General features: G+C 41.0%; 1 protein-coding gene across 2 annotated transcripts in view; it reads right to left on the minus strand.

Annotated features, from left to right (window-relative positions):
• Positions 1-11,166: 11,166 nt before the first annotated feature.
• Positions 11,167-23,572, minus strand: part of CTTNBP2NL (CTTNBP2 N-terminal like) — a 133,353-nt gene continuing 120,947 nt past the window's right edge. For both annotated transcript variants that reach the window (XM_073615732.1, XM_073615731.1), the window contains exon 5: positions 11,167-22,767. In XM_073615732.1, the coding sequence (XP_073471833.1) occupies positions 21,310-22,767 (1,458 nt within the window). In that variant the 3' untranslated portion in view covers positions 11,167-21,309. The remainder of the gene's footprint in view (positions 22,768-23,572) is intronic.

The raw sequence follows: 23,572 nt of genomic DNA on the forward strand, positions 1-23,572 counted from the left end.
AATACAACAAGGTATTCAACAATAGGATTAAGTTCTATTGTACGTAGAGTGATTGTATCACACCCTAGTCAGTTCATAAACTGTGCTAAGGTATTTAAATAGTATGTCTGAGTCGAGGGGTCCCGGCTCAGACACACTTTGTGGTGACATGTTAAGGCCCCTTTCACACGGACGGTTAGAATGGTGCTTTTAGCTGCGGATTTTCTAATTTTCTACCGCACCTAAAAGCACAAAATGCTTTCCTATGGCCCCATTCACACACTGCGTTTAGCTGCGAATTAGATACATGCGGTTCTGTGCGGATAGAAAAAATAGAATTGACTGCGTTCAGGAGCGATTTAGCGCAGCTATCTGCACATAACCGCAGGTAATCGCAGTGCACTGTGTCAGCTGCAGATAACAGCGCCGAGCTGCTCATTGGGAAAGGAAAAATGATTTTTCCTTTCCCAATGAGCGACAAGCACGGGGATCCGACTCGGATCCCCGCCAATGCCCGGCACGGTTTGGTATGAATCTTGAGGGGGAACACCACGCCAAATTTCAAATAAAAAAAATGGCGTGGGTTTCCCCCCAGGGGCATACCAGGCCCTTCGGTCTGGAATGGATTTTAAGAGGAACCCCTACGCTGAAAAAACGGCGTGGGGTCCCCCCCAAAATCCATACCAGACCCTTATCCGAGCACACAGCCCCGCCAGTCAGGAAAGGGGGTGGGGACAGGCTAGCGGCCCCCCCTCCTGAGCCGTACCAGGCCGCATACCCTCAACATGGGGGGGTGGGTGCTTTGGGGGAGGGGGCGCCCTGCGGCCCCCCCACCCCAAAGCACCTTGTCCCCATGTTGATGAGGACAAGGGCCTCTTCCCGACAACCCTGGCCGTTGGTTGTCTGGGTCTGCGGGCGGAGGGCTTATCGGAATCCGGGAGCCCCCTTTAATAAGGGGGCCCCCAGATCCCAGCCCCCCCCCTATGTGAATGAGTATGGGGTACATGGTACCCCTACCCATTCACCTAGGGAAAAAGTGTCAAAAAAAAAAACTACACAGATTTTTAAAGTAATTTATTAGACAGCTCCGGGGGTCTTCTTCCGGCTTCGGGGGTCCTCTTCCGACTTCGGAGGTCTTCCTCCGCTCATCTGGTGATGACCACGCCCCCTAAAACATCACAGTCCCAGCATGCCCAGGGACTGTGATGGCATAAGGGGGCGGGGTCACCGCCTATATAAGTCAGAGCGGAGAGCCCAGAGTGCATTCCAGCCGGCGAGAGCATCTTGTCAACATCAGAAGACGAGAAGAGGGAAGAAGGCAGAAGGCAGCAGACCGGGCTCCTCTGCTAGCAAAAGAGCGGCAAAAGAGCAGAAGATAGCGGAGGAGCCTGGCAGAAGACCCGGAGAGCGTGGAGAAGAACCGGAGAGACCCCTGAAGTCGGAAGAAGACCCCCAAAGCCGGAAGACCCCCGAAGCTGGAGGAAGACCCCCAAAGTTGGAAGAGGACCCCCGAAGCCGGAAGAAGACCCCCGGAGCTGTCTAATAAATTACTTTAAAAATCTGTGTAGTGTTTTTTTTATTGACACTTTTTCCCTAGGTGAATGGGTAGGGGTACCATGTACCCCATACTCATTCACATAGGGTGGGGGGCCGGGATCTGGGGGCCCCCTTATTAAAGGGGGCTCCCGGATTCCGATAAGCCCTCCGCCCGCAGACCTCGACAACCAACGGCCAGGGTTGTCGGGAAGAGGCCCTTGTCCTCATCAACATGGGGACAAGGTGCTTTGGGGTGGGGGGGCCGCAGGGCGCCCCCTCCCCCAAAGCACACACCCCTCCATGTTGAGGGCATGCAGCCTGGTATGGCTCAGGAGAGGGGGGCGCTCGCCCGTCCCCACCCCCTTTCCTGACCGACTGGGCTGCGTGCTCGGATAAGGGTCTGGTATGGATTTTGGGGGGACCCCACGCCATTTTTTTGGCGTAGGGGTTTCTCTTAAAATCCATACCAGACCGAAAGGCCTGGGATGCCCCTGGGGGGGAACCCACGCCATTTTTTTATTTAAAATTTGGCGTGGAGTTCCCCCTCAAGATTCATACCAAACAGTGCGAGTCGGCACCCTGTCGGGTTGCCATGGAAATGGCAAACCGCAGCCAAACGTGACCGCAGCTAATCGCACTGTGCAAATGCAGCTGATTGCAGTGCCTGGAGTCTTGAACTCCACAGGAAAAAAAACATGCTTTTAATTGAGGCAGAATAGCCGTCCGTGTGAAAGGCGCCTTAGTCAGCGACCAGAACTAGAAAGAACCTGTAAAAAAGTAGTTATTGGTTATTTCAAATAAAACGGATAACGATAAAGACACAGCCTCTATGAGGCAACATTTAACTTGGCACTCGGGATAGGCCAAACCTGTCTAAGGACCCCCTCCCTTAGTCCCCAGCTGTTGTGAGTTTATCCCCTTGACTATAGGTGATCTATTTAAAATGTTTGTAGTCCCTATAAGAGGATCCATTCCTGAAACTAGCAGATAACAAATGGGTAGATTAGTCCATCTTAACTGCTTTTTGATCTGATTCGTATTCATTGCTCTAGGGTCTGGGAGGTATGTGTTTCCTGTATGGTACATAAGTGCTGGTGCTCTGCTATGTTCTTCTCTTACCATCCTAAACGGTTTTAAAGTAAATCTGTTGAGTAGACAATCAAAGGCACTAATCATAGTGGGCAAAAAAAACAACAAAAAGTATGTGGGCCTAACTCGTCAGAGTGTCCTCGTGCCTTCTGCAAAAATGCAGCATTGAGCTTCCCGTCAGGTATAGAGTCTGGCTAGATCAGAAATTGGTGGTGAAAGTAGTCAACCTGGGCTGTTGGGAGGAGTCTTGACATAGAGTTCACTTAATCAATCAGATACATGGGATCTTGAGGGTGTGGGGGTTCCCTGTGGTGTTCCTCCTCCTCGACCGTGTTTCATTCTCTTTTTCTGTTTATCAGGGGTAGAGAAGGGAGAGCCATGTGGGTTTTTAGTGTGAGGAGGTAAGGTAAACCACTGGTACCATTCAGGCAGTTCTATTGTTTCCATGTCCAATGCTGCACAGAATTCTGGTAAATCATCTGATGTGCGAAGCACAAGTTGTTTCCCTGTGACTGTCACTACTAGGGCGAACAGGAAGCGCCAAGTGTATCTGACATCTTTCTCTCTAAGTTTGTCCAGGAGGGGGCGTAGTGCCCTTCGGTTTTTTAATGTGATCTGTGAGAGGTCCTGGTATAACATAATGTGGGCACCATTGAAAATGATGTGATCGTTCCTCCTTGCTTTCCTCATGATATCTTCCTTGAGTGAGAAACTTTGCAAGCAGCAAATTATATTTCTTGGGGGAGCAGTGTATGGACCTCTGGCTCTAAGCGCTCTGTGCGCCCTGACAAATTCTATTTCAGAGTCTTCCTGTCTAACAGGCTATTAAACACTCTCCTTAGAGCGGGCATTATCTGATCATTGTCCACAGTTTAATTCAATGAATTTTTATTGAGTATTTCAAGAAGTAAATACAGAAAATGAAAAATGAAAGAAAATGGGTACATAACATAAAGTAGGGTGATAAGTGATATACATCTTATTGTGATATATATTCAGAAGTTACAATCCTGAGATAAGTATATAGGTATAGAATTAGACCTACTGGTACTGTTAATACGATAAGGTCATCTCTTGTAACAATTAACTCATAATCTATATGACCATATAGACCAAGATTTGTCGAATGTCGCACATTTAGATGAATTTATTGCTATGAGACGTTCAAAAGTAGAGTTCCTGTTAACAGCTGTAACTATGTCTGTCATATTCAAGGCGGTCGTAGATTTCCAGTTTCGTAGGATCATTGATCTTGTCTCTAGCAGTATGTGAGTCACTACAGGTCTGAAGTCCTTATGAAATTTATCTATGTTTAAGTGTAAGATTGCTAAAGTCGGGTCTGGGGGTGTAAGCATTCCTGTTATCGAGGAGATTAGGCGAAATATTTGATTCCATGTGCTTTTAACTGTGGGGCAGTACCATAGCATGTGTAGTAATGTACCCGTGTGTCCACATGCTCTCCAACAAAGTTGTGATGTTGCAGGGAAATAATTTGCCACTCTATATGGAGTGTAGTGCCATCTATTAGCAAGTTTAATTGCCAGTTCCCAGTGCTTAACACAATGAGAGGCTTTATGTATTTCTTTGAATGACTGTCGCCATTGTTCTGGTGAAAAGACAGTGCCCAATTCATCCTCCCATTTTCTCATTGCTGTGGTTTTGAGGAATGTACTTTTATCCCTTATTTTATGGTAGAAAAAGGATATACCTTTTGTGTTACTATCTGCATTTGAATAAAATTGCCATATTGTGTTTGGGATGGAGCTAGTCGGTCTAGAGCAGGATTTAAGAAAGTGTGTGATCCCCAGGTATAAGAGTTTCCTGTCGTTCGGAAGATTATACTGGGACATGATCTGATCAATCGATTTTAATTGTGTTCCGTTATAGAGTTCTAAGATGTTAGTGATACCTTTGCTTGTCAAGTAATTTACCTTCAGTAAGGGAATCTTTGTCTCTAGTAGCGTCAGGGGTAGGGTATATTGTATTTCTTGAATATCATTGTTTCTGTTTGAGTATGAATCTCCATGCTCTCAGGGAGATCTGCATAGGGGGAGTGAAAGTTGACAAACTCCAAGGTAACCACCCATCGCTTAACAATAGTAAGGTTAAATCTTGTGTTGGGGCTAACGCCTTTTCAATATCTACCCATAGTGGTGTGTCCTCGGTTTTGAACCATAGTTTGGTCTGGTCTAGTCTGACTGCCCAGTAGTAGTCATATAGGTCCGCTAGACCTGCCCCTCCTATTTTTTTATGAAACGTGAGGTTGTTTCGGGAGCATCTAGCTTTTTTACCATTCCATATATATTTCCAACCTAATTTTGTCATGTTGTGGATATAGTGAATAGGTATGTGGATTGGTAAGGAGCGAAACATATACAATATTTGTGGTAGTATCATCATCTTATATGCTGCAGTTCTTCCAAGCCATGATATTTCCTTATTGGACATATTCCTGATTTGGGCTTCCAGTGTGGCTATCAGTGGGGTCATATTAGCTCTGACTAGCGTGGAGGTTTTATTGGTAAGTGTGATACCAAGGTATGTTATGCCTCCTAAGCTCCACGTATAAGGCAATTGTGACTGAAGCATTTTGCGTTTGTGGGGTGGGACTCCTAGATCCAATATTAATGATTTGGTGAAGTTAACTTTATAGTATGAGACTTCCCCAAAGGTGCTAAGGATTGCATGAGCTTGCAGTAATGATGTAGCCGGATTGGTCAGGAGGAGGATTACATCGTCAGCAAAGAGATTTATGGTGTGCGAACTGGAGCCAAACCGGAAACCCGTAATCAGGGGGTGAGACCTTATGGTTTCAGCTAGGGGTTCAATCATTAAGTTGAAAGCTGTTGGGGATAGGGGGCACCCCTGTCGTGTTCCATTGGTAATGCTGAATGGTTTAGATAAGAACCCAGAGGCATAAACCTGTGCCGACGGGCAGGACTAAAGAGCCAGGATAGCTTGCAGTATGGGGCCCTTGAACCCAAACTTGGTAAGAGTCATTTTCATATAAGTCCAATGGACTCTGTCGAACGCCTTCTCTGCGTCAATCGACAATAGCAGAGAAGGCGTTCGAGTTCTTTCAGCAAAATTTATCACATTCACAATTCTTCTGGTTGCATCAGAGGTTTGTCTCCCCCTCACAAAACCCATCTGGTCGCGCTTTATAATGTTTGGGATGTCTGTTAATCTTTTGGCTAATAGTTTGGCATATATTTTTATATCAGAGTTTAGGAGAGAAATAGGTCTGAAGTTAGCTGGTGTGGTGGGATCTTTGCCTGGTTTTGGCAATGTTACTATGTAAGCTTTCAACATATTCTGAGGAAGAGTTGCAGTCTCAGCAGCTTTGTTGTATATAGTTGCCATATGTGGTGATAGAGTATTGGCAAATGTTTTGAAATATTAATTGGAAAATCCATCCGGACCTGGAGACTTTCCATTGGGAAGAGTGTGTATTATTTGTGATATTTCCCGTATTGTGATTGGTGCATTCAGGGTTTCTAACTGGTGTGTGGAGAGAGTTGGGAGATTAATATTCTTTAGAAATGTTTCAATCCATTCCACTGTTGGTTGGTGCTTGTTGGGATCTGTGTGCAGGTTATATAGTGAGCCATAGTAGTCCGCAAATTGGTCAGCTATAGCTTGAGGGTTTATAATTTTGTGTGGTACTGTAGGATGCTGTAGGAAAGCTATTCTCGTTTTAGTGCGAGCCGCCTTTAACCTATTTGCTAGATATTTTCCTGCTCTATTAGCATTTGCATAATAGTTAAGTTGAAGGCGTCGGAGATGTATGTTGTATTGTTGGGAGAGAATATTTCTAAGTTTTTCTCTGAGAGAGTGTAATTTTTCAGTTAATGGTAATATAGGGGATTTTTTGTGTTGAGTGGTAGCATCATGTATTTCTAAAAGGATAGTGTTAAGCTGCTGAGACCGTCTCCTCTTTTCCCTGGCTCCTGTTTGAATTAGAACGCCTCTCATGAAGGCCTTGTGTGAGTTCCACAAGATGTATGGGTCAGTGACTGATCCATCATTGTCTAAGAAAAAATGTTTTAAGTGCTGAGAAAGTAACGTTTGGTATTGTTGGTCTTGTAGAATGCGTGTATTGCAGCAAAAGATGGGGGGTGAGGAGGAGATTCCCCTCTCCGCAATAGATACAGAAATAGCGGAGAGGTCTGACCACGTAATATCATAGATTGTCGTTGTTTCAATATTTTGTAGTAACCATTTATCTGTTAAGAATAAGTCTATGCGGGAGTATGAGCAGTGTCTGCTTGAAAAATAGGTGTAGTCCCTTTCATTGCTGTGTAGACATCTCCAGGTATCGAATATCTCCTCTTTGTGTAGTAATGATTGTAGGGACAAAGTTCCTTTACCTGACGATGTATCTAGAAGTGGGTCTGGTGTCGCGTTAAAGTCTCCGCAAATCAGAAGGTTACCATATTTCAAGGCTTTTGCTTTGTAGAGCACTTTTTTGATTAATCTTATTTGGTGCGAGTTTGGAGCGTATAACGTTACTATGGTGTAGGGGATGGAATTAATTCTCCCTGTGGCGATGATGTATCTACCCTCTTCATCAGCGATGATTTCTTTGGGTCCAAAGGATATGGAGTTTTTGAAGGATAAAAGGACACCCCCTGTTTTTCGATGTGGTGTACAGGCCATGTAGATGTGTGGGTAATCCTTGTGAGTGCAGTGGGGAGCATTGTCCAGTTGAAAGTGCGTTTCTTGGACGCTCAAGATGTCCGCCTTGTGCTTGTGAGCTTCCTTCCATAAGGAAAAGCGTTTGGCCGGGTGATTTAAACCCTTGGCATTGATTGATAGGCAGGTTATTTTCATTTTAATAAATGTGTGTTAGATCGTGAGGCTGAGTGTTGGGGGTACTCACTGCGACCATAGATGACATCCAGTGTTGCAAGGTTGTTGATGGGGGCGACAGACTGTAGCGAGTTCTCTGTTGGTTCGGAGGTGTAATTAATTCTGTGTAGCTGCGTATATAACTTAGAAAAGGAGATAAAAACAAACTGAAAACCAAACGGAAAGTTAGCATAAGAAATATAAGAAATGGATCTTACAATTGATCCTCATGCAGACGTAGCTGCTATTGGTATTATAGGGGTGAGGGAGAGATTCTAAAACAGAAACTCAGCCCTGGAGATAACCAGTGATAACTTGGATTTCAATTATGAGCTTCCACCTGCCTGTTTCTTACTGGATCTCTTGTAAGACACTACCTGCCAATCATTTTGAATGAGTGAGGGCCCTGCCAGGCATGCTTGATACATAGGTTGATCTGCAATGATGTTCCAACTCTTAAGGGCAGTAAGCCCTTCTTCCAGGGTGGATACTAAAATAGTGACCCCATTATGGGTGATAGAGAGCGTAGCAGGGTACTTCCATTTATGGAGGATTTTGTGGTACCTCAAGGTTTTTGTGACTGTTAACAGGTTACGGCGACGTTATAATGTATGCCTGGAAAGATCCAGGCGCAGTCTGATGCTCACATACTGCTGTGGGATATTCTCTTGTTTGCGTGAGGCCTGGAGTACCCGGTCTTTTATGTGGTAAAAGTGCATCCTTAACAGGACATCTCTGGGGATGTCAGCAGGGAGAAAGGACGGTTTAGGGACTCTATGTATTCTGTCCACGAGAAGGTCATGTGCTGAAGCATCTGGCACCAATGTGGAGAATAGGTCTGGGCAATTGTAGGAGCTGGTTAGGAGGAATATAATCTGAGATTCCTCTCAGTTTGAGGTTGTTCCTCCTGGACCTGTCCTCTAAGTCGGCCATTTTATCCTTTAACCATGTAATGTCCTCCCCCTGGGCTGTATGGGCCTCCACCATCACATTATATGCTGAGGTGTATTCCTCCATTTTGTTTTCCACCTGATGTACTCTGTGGCCTATGGCTTGAACCTCCCTTTGGCACTCTGTTATCCCCCTAACCATGTCTGCTTGCAATGAGGAGCGTAATGACAGGAGCATGTCTTTTAATAAGGTATCTGAGACACGTCTGTCTGCGGTAGGGAATTCCCTGATAGGATCTCCTTCAGTACTGCTCTGGTGTGTGGGGTCGCTGTGAGGCCCGCTTACCTCCATACCCGGCGCGCTTCCTTGTCTGATGGGAGAGTCTCTCCGCGGCTTCGATTTGGCCGGACTTCTCGTGGAAGGGCTGGATGGGCTTGAGAAGGTCACGCTGGGCGGATTTGAGGAGCGGATAGAGGCGGATGCTGGTCCGATTCTGGCGCCGTTCATTTCGGGCCTGAGCTCCGGCCTGTTGTCTGCCGCGCCGCCGCCATTTTGTTGAGGACTGCGAGCAGCGTAATAGCTCGTCATTTTTTGCGGCTGTTGTGGATTTTTGCGGTGTCTAGGCATCCCCGACGTGTGCAGCGGGGCTCCACCTGACAGATGGTAGGTTTGTGGGTCGTAAGGTGTGCTGGTGGGCTCTGATGGCTGTGGATTATCTCCCGAGGCGAGCGGAGCTCCTGGATTACGCGTCCATCTTAGAGCTCGTTCGGCCACGCCCCATCATTGTCCACAGTTTCAGGGATCCCCCTCACCCTGATATTATTTCTGCGTCCACGGTTATCAAGGTCCTCAAGGTGGCGATTCATTTCAATAAAATGGTAGACGTGTGTCAGCAATCTTGTCTAGTCTGTGCAGCGCTTTATCTCTGTGTTTCCCCTGAACTTCCACTGCCTCCATTTTTCAGATAACACTAGTAGATTTGATTTTAAGTCTGTGATGGCTGCAGAGAATGTGGCTTTTATATCTGCTGCAAAGCCAGACATATCCGCGTATGTGAGGGGTTTATTGGAGCATGCTCTGCCCCTACCTGAGTCTTCCATAGCAGACTGCGAGTCCTCGCTGAGGTCCTCCTCCTCCAGCAGTGACCGTGCCATCTTGTGTCCCGCCATGTACTTCTGGATGAAGAGGAAGAAGCTGTCGATCGGTGGGTTTTGGAGTGGGGAGTCTGGTGCGTCAGTTTGCCCATCTCCCGGTCCAAGCGGGCTAGGTATTAAGCTGGCGGCTGTGTCTTTATGTGGAGCTCCGCTAGTGTGCAGCCATCCCGGTCACTTGCTAGCCCACGCCCCTTCCATGTTTTGTTTTTAACATGTTATGACAATAATGTGAATTTTAAAAGAAAAATAAATGTTAATTTTGTACTAGCAATGCTACAGATGTGCCTCTAAAGTCCATGTTTTCTTCTATACTCCCACAAAAGCTTATGGCTCCAAAATGCTGATAAAACCTAGAATAGCAGTTTTTTGGCGGTTTTACATTATCAGAGTTAGAGTGTTTTTACAGCTGAAATACATAACAACCTATGTGTGCATGAGGCTTATGTTATAACCCTTGTATTTTTTTTTTTTTTTTTGACTACACTTGGGCTTTAATATGATTATTGAAGTATCAAACAGAGGGACAGGACCTTACAGAGCCTGCTCTTTGGGATAAAAACTCCCCAACCCCACACATGAGAAGCTCTGAAGTTTGCCTGCAATCAGTAAAGAAGAGCTCAGATTTAGGGCTCATTCACACCAACCCACATGATAAAGAGCTATATTTTAGTCACAAAATGACACTTCCTTTAAGTCTGTGCCCCGCAGCGTGTTGCAAAACATTGCAGTGACATGTGGTGCATAGTAATGCAGCATGTCTGTATTTTTATGCAGCACACATTCACAGTGTGCTGTGGTGTGAACAGGGCACATTAAATACAAACCGTTTTCTATGTATTCTAGCACTGAGCCTATGTTAGGCTGCACAGACTGAACAAGGCCATAGGTAGTTTGTCTAGGCTGTTTAGCAGTGTTATAGCTTTTAATGAATTGCATTAGCATTTCACTTATTAGCTGGATTTGCTCTTTAGCAGTTCATTTAAGTGGGTCAGGTGGTACCTGTTGGCACTTGTGTACAGGAGACAAAAACCTTACATGTATGTAAACTATTAAAATGTTATAAAAGTTTTACCATTTTAAAGAGTAAGTGCATTTTCAGACAAAGTGCACTTAAATAATATGCTATCCTGACATTTCACATTCCAGATATGTGTCTGTTGTACCATATATCTGTTTTAAAATGTATCCTGTTTACATTGCTTACTTTGTGTAAAATTCCTGGTATTCCTGCCAGCTCCCCTGCGTTCCTGTCTCAAACTGGCCACGCTATGTATGAGAGCACATCCATCCCAGCGTAGTCAGTTTTCTGCGCATGCTGGGAGAACAGCCTGCCCTCTAATGGGCAGAGTTATGCTGACACCCAGCACAGCCATTCACTTGGAAAAGTATTTTTATATATATACATACACACACACACACACACACACACACACACACGTTTCGCCTTTCATTTCCATTTTAAACTGAATGGGTATTTGTGCACATAAACTTTACTCTTTCTCCCCCCTCCATCCAGCTAAAAGGAGGAGTTACAGAGCCAAATGAAGACTAGCATAGGTGTGGGTGTCCAGGGTAGGACCTCACTGGACAGCTCTTTTATTGGATACAGAATGTCAAAAAACAGGTTAGCATTAAAGTTTGCAAAATAAGGGAAACAAACCCAAAATGGAAGGAAGAGAAAACTTTATTAAGTAAAGTTTGACGTATTGCTAAGAACAATTTCCATCTTTATAAATGTTATATCTACATCTTGGCCATTACAAAAAGGCACTTAACATAATTCATATCAATATAAATGCACAAAAGCCAGCACAACAGAGTCATTTTATGGTTATACGTCCATCTCACAGCATGTAAGCAATTTTCAAGCCATGGAGATAAAACACCACATCACATTTACAGGCCTGTGGGTAGCTTTTTTTTTTTATTATTTTTTAGGGGATTTTAGGTTTGAAGAACTTCTACTAAAAACATTTCTCTGAAAATTACCCTGTATTTTGTCATAGGACATTGTGGGCGACTAGGACTCACAGGTATGTTGTTTCTTAAAAGAAAAATGTAGCAGGAAAGAGTGATGTCGTCCAGAGCAACCACTCAGATTCCACTACCATTATTTTAATGCTGGTTGGAAAGTCAAAGAGGATCTGAATAGACATTATGGGCAATGTATTTCCTCCACTAACTCAGTCCATCTGTAGGAGCGGAATAGACATTATGGGCAATACATTTCCACCTACTCAGCCCATCTGTCTGCTACAGTATTCTACTCAGAGAAATATGGAGGCTGCAATTGATGACCTCCTTGTGAACATACTAGTTGCCTGGTTGTCATGCTTCTGGCTTAATTACTTTCTTAGCCAGTCACTTGTTGTCATTCAGTTACTAAGTATGCAAATCAGATCAACATGTGAACATTTCTCTCATTGTAGGTTGCCTTAAGGTAATCAGTACCCCTACAATTAAAAATTCAGTGGTGAAGCATATGCTGGCATATATATATTGGACTTTAAAGAGACACTGTCACTTTGCCCTGAATGGAGCATGTGGGGACAATGTGGCTTCCTCCCATGTGACATTGCTCAGGTCTGGGGTGCAACCTCTAGGGCCCAAGATCTGTCTTGTAATGCAGGGGGTGATGTCATCACTTTCTAGGCTCTAGGCTCAGCTGGAAATGGGTATTTTTGTGGCACCTTTGATGGAGGAAAGGGGGAGTGCTAAAGAGGTAATCAGTGGGTCAGGGGAGCATCCTTTTATAGACACTATTACTTTGTCCTAAATGGAAAAAGTGAGTGTCTAATCAAAACAAACATACAACTCTGGACCTACTTTGGCCAATATGGAGGAGTCCTGTTTAATCTGTTTTTAATCTGGCTTTTCATTTTCATTTGGGAAGGCTAACCAGCATAAACATCAGTGACACAGTTGGAAATACAAGTGTAAGAATGTTATGGATCACAAAGTATACACACATCAGAAAACAGACCTGCAAATAAATGAGCATGTAGTATGAAAGTGCCATGATAGTTTGACTTTGCCATTGTAAGATTTTGGCATAGTAAAGGTGTTTTAGTTTTCTATATGCTAAAATTGTGCATGACCAAAAGATTCTTTAAATTAATTTTTAGTTACATTTATTTGTATAAAAACATAAATATACAAGAAACACGGTCTGTTATATGTACACAATAGTTTTACCTTTTAAAAGTATTTTGAATGTTAAATGTTCCTGTATTGGTTTTAAGTGTGCAATACTCTCCTTCTGTTGGTCGGTCTTAACTGCAAAAAACAATTCCCAATTTTTTTTTAAAAAGGGACCTCTGCGAAGTTTCATAAACTCCATTAAAGCACAAGCTACAACGGCTAGGGATGCCCTAAATAGGGATAACTGCTGGAAACACGCTTTTCATTATAAAAGTATTCCTGAGCAGATTTCTTGCATGTATTTTACACGTGTACGCAAGTACGAGGGTTCTTCAAAAGGTTTCCGCACTTTTTTTAACGCCAACAAATTCTAATTCTCAGAATGGAATTTTAAGCTCTTCAAATTATTATTTACAAGCAAACGCGTGTATTTGCGTGCACATGTGTAAAATAACATTTCTGTATTTTGTTTACTAGTTTATACGCCGCACATGTTTATGCGCCTGTGTGTACAGGCACAATGAAAACAATGGGCTGCGTTTAGATCAGTAAAAAGAAACCTAAAAACCTAAAGTATACCTAAAAACAGAGTTTTTAGGCAGCAGTGTGTAAGAGGCCTTAATGGAGTAAAACTTATGTAGGATAAAGCTTGATTTTCGAGAAATAGCAAAAAAACAATGATTATATTCAAAGTTTAGTAACCCAGAGCAACCAGATTTCACCTTTCATCAGTTTAGAGCAGCCATCGAAAGGTAACAGTTATTTGATATGGATTACCGTACTTTCGCTCCTTGCATTGTCAAAAATTTTTTGGAGGGTGCTCTAACCCAGTGGTTCTCAACCTCAGTCCTCAAGTAACTGCAACACCATGTTTGCAGGTTTTCCTTTATCTTGCACAGGTGCTTTAAATGAAATTCGATGTCTTGGTATTTTGGACAGTTATTTTATCTAAGAGAAATACCCAAAACACGCCCTGTTGGGGGTACGTGAGGACCAAGGTCAAGAACCACTGTTCTAACCAACATACCTCTACATTTATGATGATCCAGTTTACTGATCAGCACAATACCATCAAATGAAATGGTGTTCTATTTTGATTACATGGCGCAACCATTCATTTTGTCAAGTTGTGCAACTTCATCCAGCCACTTGTAACCAGCTTCAGATCATGAAATTGACCACACAGATTAAGGCAATCCACCACTGTTTTGAAATATAGCTTTTGTTAATTTAATAAATATTACACTTGGTTTCCAAAGCTCTCCTGGCAGTCTTATTAAGAAAATGCGTGCCCTTAATGTTGAAAATCCTAAGTGAACCAAGTGCTTTTTTCCCTCCCTATTCTCAAGGCTTGCAGTACGCATAAAAAATGTAGTAGTAGTAACAATCACTCACCAGACAAGGAGCACTGCACTGTCAGTGCTGACATCAGTAAAGGCTTTTATAATAGAGAGAGAAGAACTTGTGCTTGGAAAAAAGCACATTGAAGTAACAATTGTCCTCACTTAAACATTCTATGTAACTTTTCATCCGGTTTGGGGAAGGAGGAAGGTACCTGCTGTGTGCAGTTATAATTGCCTACACAGATTCCACTGCTTTGAAGTTCCTCCCTATGAATTCTCCCAACTATGCTGGCCAATGCATCAGCAGACCTTCCACTGAAGTTATGAACTTCAGCAGAAAGGTAAAGAGAGAGTAGAGGAAGAATCATGCTGCCAAAATTTTACAGTAAATGTTCACAGACAGGTGTATTTACACATGTAAGGTGCCCAGATCACCACACAGGCAAAAATTAACACTCTGGTGGGGAGTTCTACTTTTTAAAGTTAATTTGGTCACAGATCCATTTCAAGAATGTCAGTGTCAATAAACTTTGGATGCTGCAGCTGTATTGTTTTTATCTTAGTCTAATTATCTAAACAGAAGTATTTCTTATTCATGCTATTATAAATATTGACTGTGGCAAGAGAGATCATCCCCAATTTCATCAACATAACATGGTGTGAGCTGTACAAGCCTCCTTATAAGACACGAAACGATCAATTTCAATGAATACAGAATTTAATATTCAGTGCTGAATACAAAGTCATATCTTGGCATCATGAAATAAAAAAATAAATATTGTTAGTGTCCCTTTAATAATTTTTTAGCCATAGCCATCTTGCATATTACACTGACAACTCCAATGTGTTACAATACAGTTTGTTAATTTTGCTGTATCGACAATAAAAACAAAAATACATCTCATTAAACTACATTAGTATACTCCTACACTATGAATTGAGTGTTTTCTATAGGGGAAATGATCATGTATTTACAGAAATATAACAGTGAAAATGGCATTTACATCCAATATTTCAAAAAATACTTAAACACCCATTACATTTTATATTCTGCAAAATAAGAAATTATGAAGATTCAGTGCATACGCTAACAAATTTACTGTAAAATTATCCTATTTTTATACTTAGAATATTCTAATATATACATACACATTTTTATACAAAATTTGGTTTTGTACTGCAGACAGAAGAGGCCATAGCCTCAATCAATGGCATCGATAAGGAAAACAATAAAATAAACAGTCCCAGTAAATACACTTTACACTGCAAAACGTGTCTGATTGAGCTCAAATAAAAAAAAAAAGACTCATTAAAGGTAATTGATGATGTTGTGCTCCTGTACAACTGCATGTGAATCGGCTTAAGAATGCCAGTTTGAAAATTTTAAAATCTATGAAATTATTATGTAAACTACCACTGGATTACAAAAAGCTGAAAAGTTGCTAATCTTGTTTTACTGCAAAAGCATGCTAACCTTAATAAAACTGAGCATGCAAAACTAGGCTGTTCTTTTTTTTATAAAAGTTCCAAACCTTTTTAAGTTACAATACATCCAGAAAAACTAAATTTTAAACAGGAATATTTACAGAATATTTATATCTTGATCGTCAACTCATACTAAAAAACATAGTTTGATGGCATCAAGTCAAGCAGAGGTTGGCATAGAGTGGTACATGTACAGTGAACATTTCCATCCCTTTTTTTTACATAGAAGTGATTGGGCATGCTTGCATAAAGATGTTCACTAGCAACTAAAAATGATAGCTTTCTTTACACTAGGAATGACACATCAAATTTATGAATTATTAAAGCACCTTTTAATAAGCATCTATGCACGTCAGATAAGAATCTAGAAATAAATAAAAAAAAACAAAAAAAACCCAAGAAACCAGGAGAGCATTAGATGTGCACAGCTACTCCGTTTCTCCTCGAGTACATGTTTCCCCTGTGCCACATATTCCTGCTGGTAAGAACAAGAGGAAGTAATGCTCCTCTCCAGCGTTAAACCCAAGTTTTGCTAACTCCAGCCCTCAAGTACCCTTAAGGTTGTGTCTTTGGTGTTTTTCACTGGTCCAAAAATAGATTAAAAATGCATGCAAAATGGAAGAAGCCCACTAAAAATGGTTTGCTGTGTGATAGCTAAACACAAGATTAAAAGGTGGAATTCCAGTCTAACATGCTTAAAATACCCCCCTTCCAGTCACCTGATTCCCTCAGTGAGCGGCGGCTGCAGGGGAGAGGAAGAAGTGCTTAACAGCTGGGAATTCCAAGATTAGTGATGTCACTCAAAGGCTCCCATGTCTCAGCTGTTGTCAACGCTCCCGCCTATCCCCTGCAACCTTTGCTCACTAGGGGAAATGGAGGGGAGGGATCCTGTGACCAGGCCAGGACGGACAAAACTTTGGTAAGTATACACTTTACTTATTATACACCTTTACGGTTAATTTGCATGTGGAAAAGCGAGTCAGCACTATGTCATATATGCCAGTTGTTTCAGGGCACCTTTATACACATGGTTTGGGAATGTCCAAAAATCAGGCCACTTTGGTCTCAGGTAACGGAGTTTATGGCAGATCACTTTGGATTCCCAAACATCTGTAACCCCCTTCTGTGTCTCTTAGGGGCTATTAATGATGAGAAAAATGTAACAAAACAGTTTATCAGACTCATCCGTTTCTATGTGCGAAAGCCAATTGCTATAAGATGGATTTATACGGAGACTTTTACTCTTGCAATGTGAGAAAAACTAGTGAATGCAGACCCTACCCTTTATAAGATGACGTATGAGCATGGATATGCCCTAAAAAATGTACCAAATCTAGTTCCGGTGGAAGGACTCTCCAGCTTTCTGGGAGGACTTACAGGAAGGTTGAGCATCTGAGGAACTATAGGTTGAGGATGCTTTGTCCTGGTGGATTGTCCAGGTGTCTGTGGGGTGGAAGAAAATGGGGCCCGGGGCTCCCTTGCAGATGGTGTGATGAATACAGGAAAACACTCCAAAAGGTTCTGTATGCAGTACTGTTTTTTTTTGTTTTTTTTTTAGAGAGGTTAGGCAGGATAGGTAGAAGGAGGAGGTGGGAACATTTTTAAGCATAGATCGTGTTAGGCTGGAATTCCACTTTAAGGATCATCTCTACTCTCTTCCCTAGTTCTTGTCAGGCCAGAGGGGGGATCAGCAATCTTGATAAAGTTTTCACTGGTACTTTAGGCAGAACAGGGGTAAGTCACCACTAGCTACGGTCAATGCCGTTATACATGAAATCAAAACATTTTTCGAAGTATGGATAAGCTAGTTTAGTGTATTTGCAAATAAGGCAGCATTCTAAATAAACTATTCTTACATATGGATTTCAAAATCTCATGTCGACTTTACTTCCTCTTAAGAAGTCAAACAGCAAAATCCCAGCAACCAAATTAATCAAAACTAATTGATAAGAAGACATCAGTAAACTGAATTTAGAGCTTGTTAGTATGAAATCCAAATTTGCTTGCTATAGATTTCTGTGCCATTGCTCCTTACATTACCAAAATAAGTCTTAATTTAACCATCGCTAATACAACATTTTACTCAATTCCCTTTTTGGTTTACACTAGCAGTGATTTTGACTCTCTCCAGAATACAGCTATAGAGGGCTCATCGGAATGATAAAGTTGCTGTAAGATATTTCTAAAATACTCAAACTTCAAATACAACTTAAGTTTTAAAGTAATTAAAACAATATTTTGACTAACACTGACACTTTCCAACATTTGAACAGCTCTATATTTTACACCATATTTCCTAACTTTAATTACAGCAGAGATTATGGAATGCAAAAGTTTGCTTTTACCTTTGTTTAAAAGGCTAACATATAACTGTTTGTTTCAGGGAACATTTGTTTTAATATGAACCCCAGGCAAGGCAATAAGCCATTTCCTTAATATAGCCCTGTTTGCTCTATGCATTTTTATAGAAACAAATAAAAAATTATGGAAGAGCATCTTTTGGTAGGACATTGTTGTTTATATCTGAGCCAAACAGGGGACAACTGGTCCTATGATGATTTGCCAGGTCACCAGAGGCATGTCTGTTTGTTTTGGGAGGCTACAGTGCTGCACACCATGCCCCTCTCCTAGGCAGCAGCATACCAATTCCTATCTGTCAAATAATATATGAGAATGGACTGGCAGACAGAAGTTATTTACTGTGCTGCGGCTACTAGCACTATCCTTATGATGCAGGGCACCCATGTTAGCAGCAGGGTTTTTCCTGTGTCAGTGTATAAACATTAAAACATTAAAAAAGGATCATCATTACAGCCACGTGACTGGCATTTCTTTATGTTGGAAGAGTCAAGTGTTGCACAATGTGGCAGCCTAAAATATTTTAAATTACACTACAATGTACACCCTATAAAGTAGAATCAATCAGGGTTTTCACAATGCATCTGACGCTCATCAGTTCAAATAACCAAAGATGTCTTCCATTCAGCAGATTCTTTAAAATGAAGGGGAATGCACTGGAGAACCCTTTAAAACAAATTATGCTGTAATTGGTGCAGTATTAATAACTGCAAAATATGGGAATGGTTAGCCAAGCACTTACGGTTCCTTAACTGTTGAGCTTAAAATACAATTTTAGCCTCCTAATTGGAGAGAGCTTAGTGGGTGTGAAGAATGCCATTTGTGTATGGCCCAATTGTGATAAATATTTTCTTTGTATAGACAAATAATGTTTAATTACATTTAAAACTTAATACAAAAAACAATTATGGGCAATCTTGATAATCAGTGCCACAATATGAATATCTAACACACAATTAATGCCACACAACAAATAATAATAAAACTAATACATATGTAGGGTGGACATTCAGTTATTGTTAAATGCATTGATAGTAGATCTTAAGACCAGAATATCCAAAATCCTTTCTGCACTATTCACTCATAAAATAACATCATCATTTTAAGGCACTTGGAGGTATCAATTAGAACACTGTATAGTTAAATTAGTCATTTTAGCGCCATTCCTTGTAGTGCAACAATAGGGGAACGTCAATTACTGCCGATTTGAGAAATACTACTGCAAATATGCACATTTATTTCCTTGTGAAATACTTTGCAGATCAGCAAATCCAAAAGCTAAAATTGGCTTTAGGTTTGTACATAGAAAGCAGTTTTTAACTTTTTTTTTTTTAAGCCTTATATATCTGTCTGTTGGGCTTAGTGAGTCATTAATATTGTAAGTGCTAGTAAATATGACAATTGGAAAAAAATTCCTGTAAACACATAAAAAGTTTAATTTAAATTTGTCATCGCTGTAGGCAGGTTATTTCACAACTTATTTTAGGAAAAACAATTTAAAAATTACAGTATAGTAGTTAGGCCGGCCATACAAGGTGCAAATTTCTTTCCTGCAGCCATGGGTTGCAGGAAAGAAATTCACACAATTCCCACATCAACACAGACAGTGCTGACAGGGCAATCTCTCCTTCAGGGGAAGGCCGTGATTATTGCTAGCGGCTATAGCAGCCACTAGCAATAATCATAAGTGAATCCGGCAGGCTGGATGTACCCAAATTAATCGATCAACTTGATATATTCAGCCTGCCCATTAATGGTTCGAACCATGCCTGGCTGGCCTTAGTGTAGGTGAAGACACACCGTTATATGTAGCCTACATTGCCTAGTGTTTATCATCTTTTTTAATAAGGAGAACTTATTGTTCTCAACTCCAGCTCAGAAATCATTACAGGTCTTCTCTCCCCACCCCCCCACTCTCTGACAGTAAAAGGAGAAGCAGCAGACTGATGAACTTATCTCTCTGTCACTACTCTGCTCTTGCCTCCTATTGACATGCTCCTTATATTGCAGCACAACTGACTGGCTCCTTGTGTTGCTTCACCTTCCCTTAGTCTAAGCTTAACTGTACAGGGGGCTGCAAGAGGCTAATACCAGGTCAAATTCTGGTAATAACACTGTTTGCATTAAAAAAAATACATTTAGAGAGGTGTTAAATACAGAACTGTATTAATGTGTGTCTTTTATATCAGCACAAAGTTCAGCTTTAAAATCTTGAAACACAAACATTAGAAAGGCTCTGAAAAATTGTTACATGCAGATGGATTCTTTTGTCATGTATTTTGTCATGTATCTGAAAAATTGTTACATGCAGATGGATTCTTTTGTCATGTATTGTATTTATTAATATTGTAATCTTCATTCACTCTTGATTGGAATTTTTAATACTGTAGACCATATTCATTTTCAAATCTAGATCTAAATTGCAAGATGCAATAACGACACCTAGTAAAATTCCTAATGGTTTAGACAGTGTTTTACTTTAAATGAAAAGCAAACTGCAGCTTCAAGCTATTTTGTGAGCAAACACAGACAAGTCCTTGTAAATTTCTCAGTCACACTACAAACAATTGCATGGTGCTTGTTTTGAAAAATTGTGTAAATTATTTTAGTGCTTATCTTACTGGAACAGTAACATATAGCAAAAGATACAGTAGACTACATGTTGGATTACTGAGGAGAAAACGTGATCTAAATTATCTTTAAATAACAGATACTTTGTAATTAAGATTAATAGCCACTTGTCATTATTTAATCTGCCCAGATCTTAAAAAAATACTGTAGCTCTATACAAATGGTATGTATACGTGACATTAATAATTTGATTTTATGAATTGGTATCAAGAAAGAAAGAGTTAGAGGTGCTATTGTGCTTGCTTGGCATTCACTTCCCGTCTCAATTCTAATGTACAGAAAAGTTTGCCATAGTCTGTTTCTCAGTGTGTCAGGTTTCATTAAAGCACATTTTCTGTTACCTTACAGCACGAATGAAAAAAAAAAAAGAAGTGTTTTAAACACAGTGGATAACATAATTCACCCTGTCAAAATGAAAACGTAAAAATGAAAATATTATTTAGTGTTATCCACTCAACATTTTCTAGTCCACTTTGTTTCATCAATTAGTACAGAAGTCTGCAAATCTTGCACACATACCAGATAGTTACAACAACTCTGATGATATCGCATTTCTCCACTTTGCCTTTTTGGACTTGGTTATTAAAATAAGAAAAGGAAATTTAAAATGGTCTTCATTATCCTATAATTAAGCATTAAGACAGTTTTAGATTTTTTTTTCCTCTGACAGTTTAGGAAAGAGGCCGCAAAATGAATTACTTACACAGAATTTAGGAGAAAATATATGCTGCATATAATAACATTTCTTCTGCTACCTAAATAAATAATACATTTGATCAGCTTGACTGTATATACCACTCAAGCATGGAACCGACATGAGTAATTGAAGTTCACAGCATGTTGCAGTATAACTAGCTACCAGAGGGCAACATTACTTCAAATTCTTTCCCATTTGCAATAATTCCATTGTTGGAACAATGGTTACTGGGCACATCCACTGAAGCTGCCAGGGAAGAGGTTTGGTTGGGTACTTTGGTTGGTGGAACAGGAGATGCTGGGGACTGGGCTAGACCTGGTTTTTTTGGAGGAATAGGTGGAGGGTTTCCTCTTTCCACTCTGGAAAAGGTAGGCGACTTTATCCCTGGAGATACTGGACTGAGAGGACCAGACACTTTCAGAGGGTTTGGAGAGTGGCTACCATCATTCTTCTGATTGGAGGCATTGGCAAGGGTTCTGTAATCTGTGCCAAATGGTGAGCTGTTGGGAGGTACAGGTTTGCTGGAGGTCTGCTGGCTGGTGAAACGCGACAACACCTGGGTGACGGTATTGCGGGCAAGTTGCTTGGCAGCAGAATTATCTGCCAATGTTGGGGACAAATCTCTAGAAGGAGGACTCTGCATTCCAGAAACATGCTGCTCTTGCTCAGATTGAGACTGAAACTTGTGGCGGGCAGCATGAAATCGCTGGTTGATTCCTACTTGATATGATGACTGATAGCCTGGACTACTAGAGCCTCCAATGAGACGCCTTGAGAGAACAGGTGAAGAACAAGGGGACGATGTTAAGGAGGAAGCTGCTGTACTGCTAGGGGAAGACGAAGCTCCGCTAGAAGGAGCATGTCCTAACATATGTAAGGGAGACTCTACTCTGACAGGTGAACTTCCATTTTCAGACAAATTATCATGACTTGCCACTTTCTCTTTCAGGCTATCCCCTACATTCAACTTTAAACTATGTTCACTGTTTTGGCCAGTTGTGTTAGAATGTCCATTTAATTTTGAATATGGCTGAGGAATTTTACTAGGTGTTGACAGAGAAACATGGGCTTTTGCTGAACCATCAGTAACACTTTTTTCATGTGCTACACTCCCTGTCTGGCAAGATACTGATGTGAGCTGTAGCTTTTCTGTTGATACACCAATAGACATCGATTCAGTGTCCTGGGAAACAGATTCTTTGACTTCACCATCAGCTTTCAGGTTTTTTAAGGTTTTCTTTAACAACTCAAGCTCTTCTTTCAGGGCTTTGGTCCGATTTTCTTCTCGATTCAGCTTGGCTTTGAGCTGTTCCCTTTCAATGTCAAACTCTGAAAGCTGTTTTTCCACCTGTGCTTCCATCTGTAAGCTACGCTTCTTTTCTTGGGCTAGGTCTTCTTCAAGCTGAGTAACCTTGCACCTCACTTTTTCCAGTTTCAAGTTAACATCTTCAACCCTCTGTCCTTCTTCTACTGCTCTGTTGTTGGCCTTTGTACATTCTTTCATTAAAACCGAAGACAGTTTCTTGTGTCGAGCTTTCTCCTCTTCTAACTGAGCAGAAAGTTTCTTCTGTTCCTTCTCAAGTTTTTTAACTTGTGATTTTTCAAATTCCAGCTGTAAATCATAAGCAAAAGAGCAACAAAAAATGGTTTAGTTTATAGACTCCCTGTTCCTGAAAAAGAACATACACATCATCGCTGGCAAAAAAAAAAAAACACACACACAACTCGTAGCATTAAAATTGAGAAAATAATCAAGACCTCTCAACCAGGGACTGATGGACTTTAAAGTTACTATGATAAGTTGAACTTGGAAGCTATACAATTTTCTTGTTTTATCCCTTTGTTGGGGTTGTTCCTGTTTTGCCATATATAATGTAACCATCTCATTGTTTACCTAATCTGTCTGTTAAAATTATTTTTTAAATAAAACCCTTTGTAAAAGAAACTTGAGAAAAGAAAATTAAAACTAAACCTTTTTTTTTAAATAAAATTAAAGTTTGCATTATTGTACCTATAGCTAACACCCGGGTTCCATAGTTTCCATTCTCTTCGAAAACTGGAGTTGGAGCTGTATATAAATACTTAGACTGCTACTCAGTGTGCCTACGAGATCTAAACATGAAAGACAGACCGAGGTTGATGGTTTGAGGAGAGAGACATTGCTGACAGTATATGCTGATGAGCATGACCAGATTACTAAGTTTTTTCAAATGTACAGAGAAGACAAGTTTAACATTCTCAAAGTTTGCATTGAAAAAGGTGCGTTTATCCCACTGCATAAATGATGAAGGTATGGAGAGTATCTGAGAGGAAACACAGCAATGAGAAGTCTGAGGTCTGCTGCCCATTTGTATCCAGGGATTTAGTGACCCCAATATGAGTGAGGGTTCTGGGAAGACCTCTTTGGCCCATATACA

The sequence above is a fragment of the Aquarana catesbeiana genome, linkage group LG02 (assembly GCF_042186555.1).
Source record: "Aquarana catesbeiana isolate 2022-GZ linkage group LG02, ASM4218655v1, whole genome shotgun sequence".
Classification (NCBI taxonomy): domain Eukaryota; kingdom Metazoa; phylum Chordata; class Amphibia; order Anura; family Ranidae; genus Aquarana; species Aquarana catesbeiana.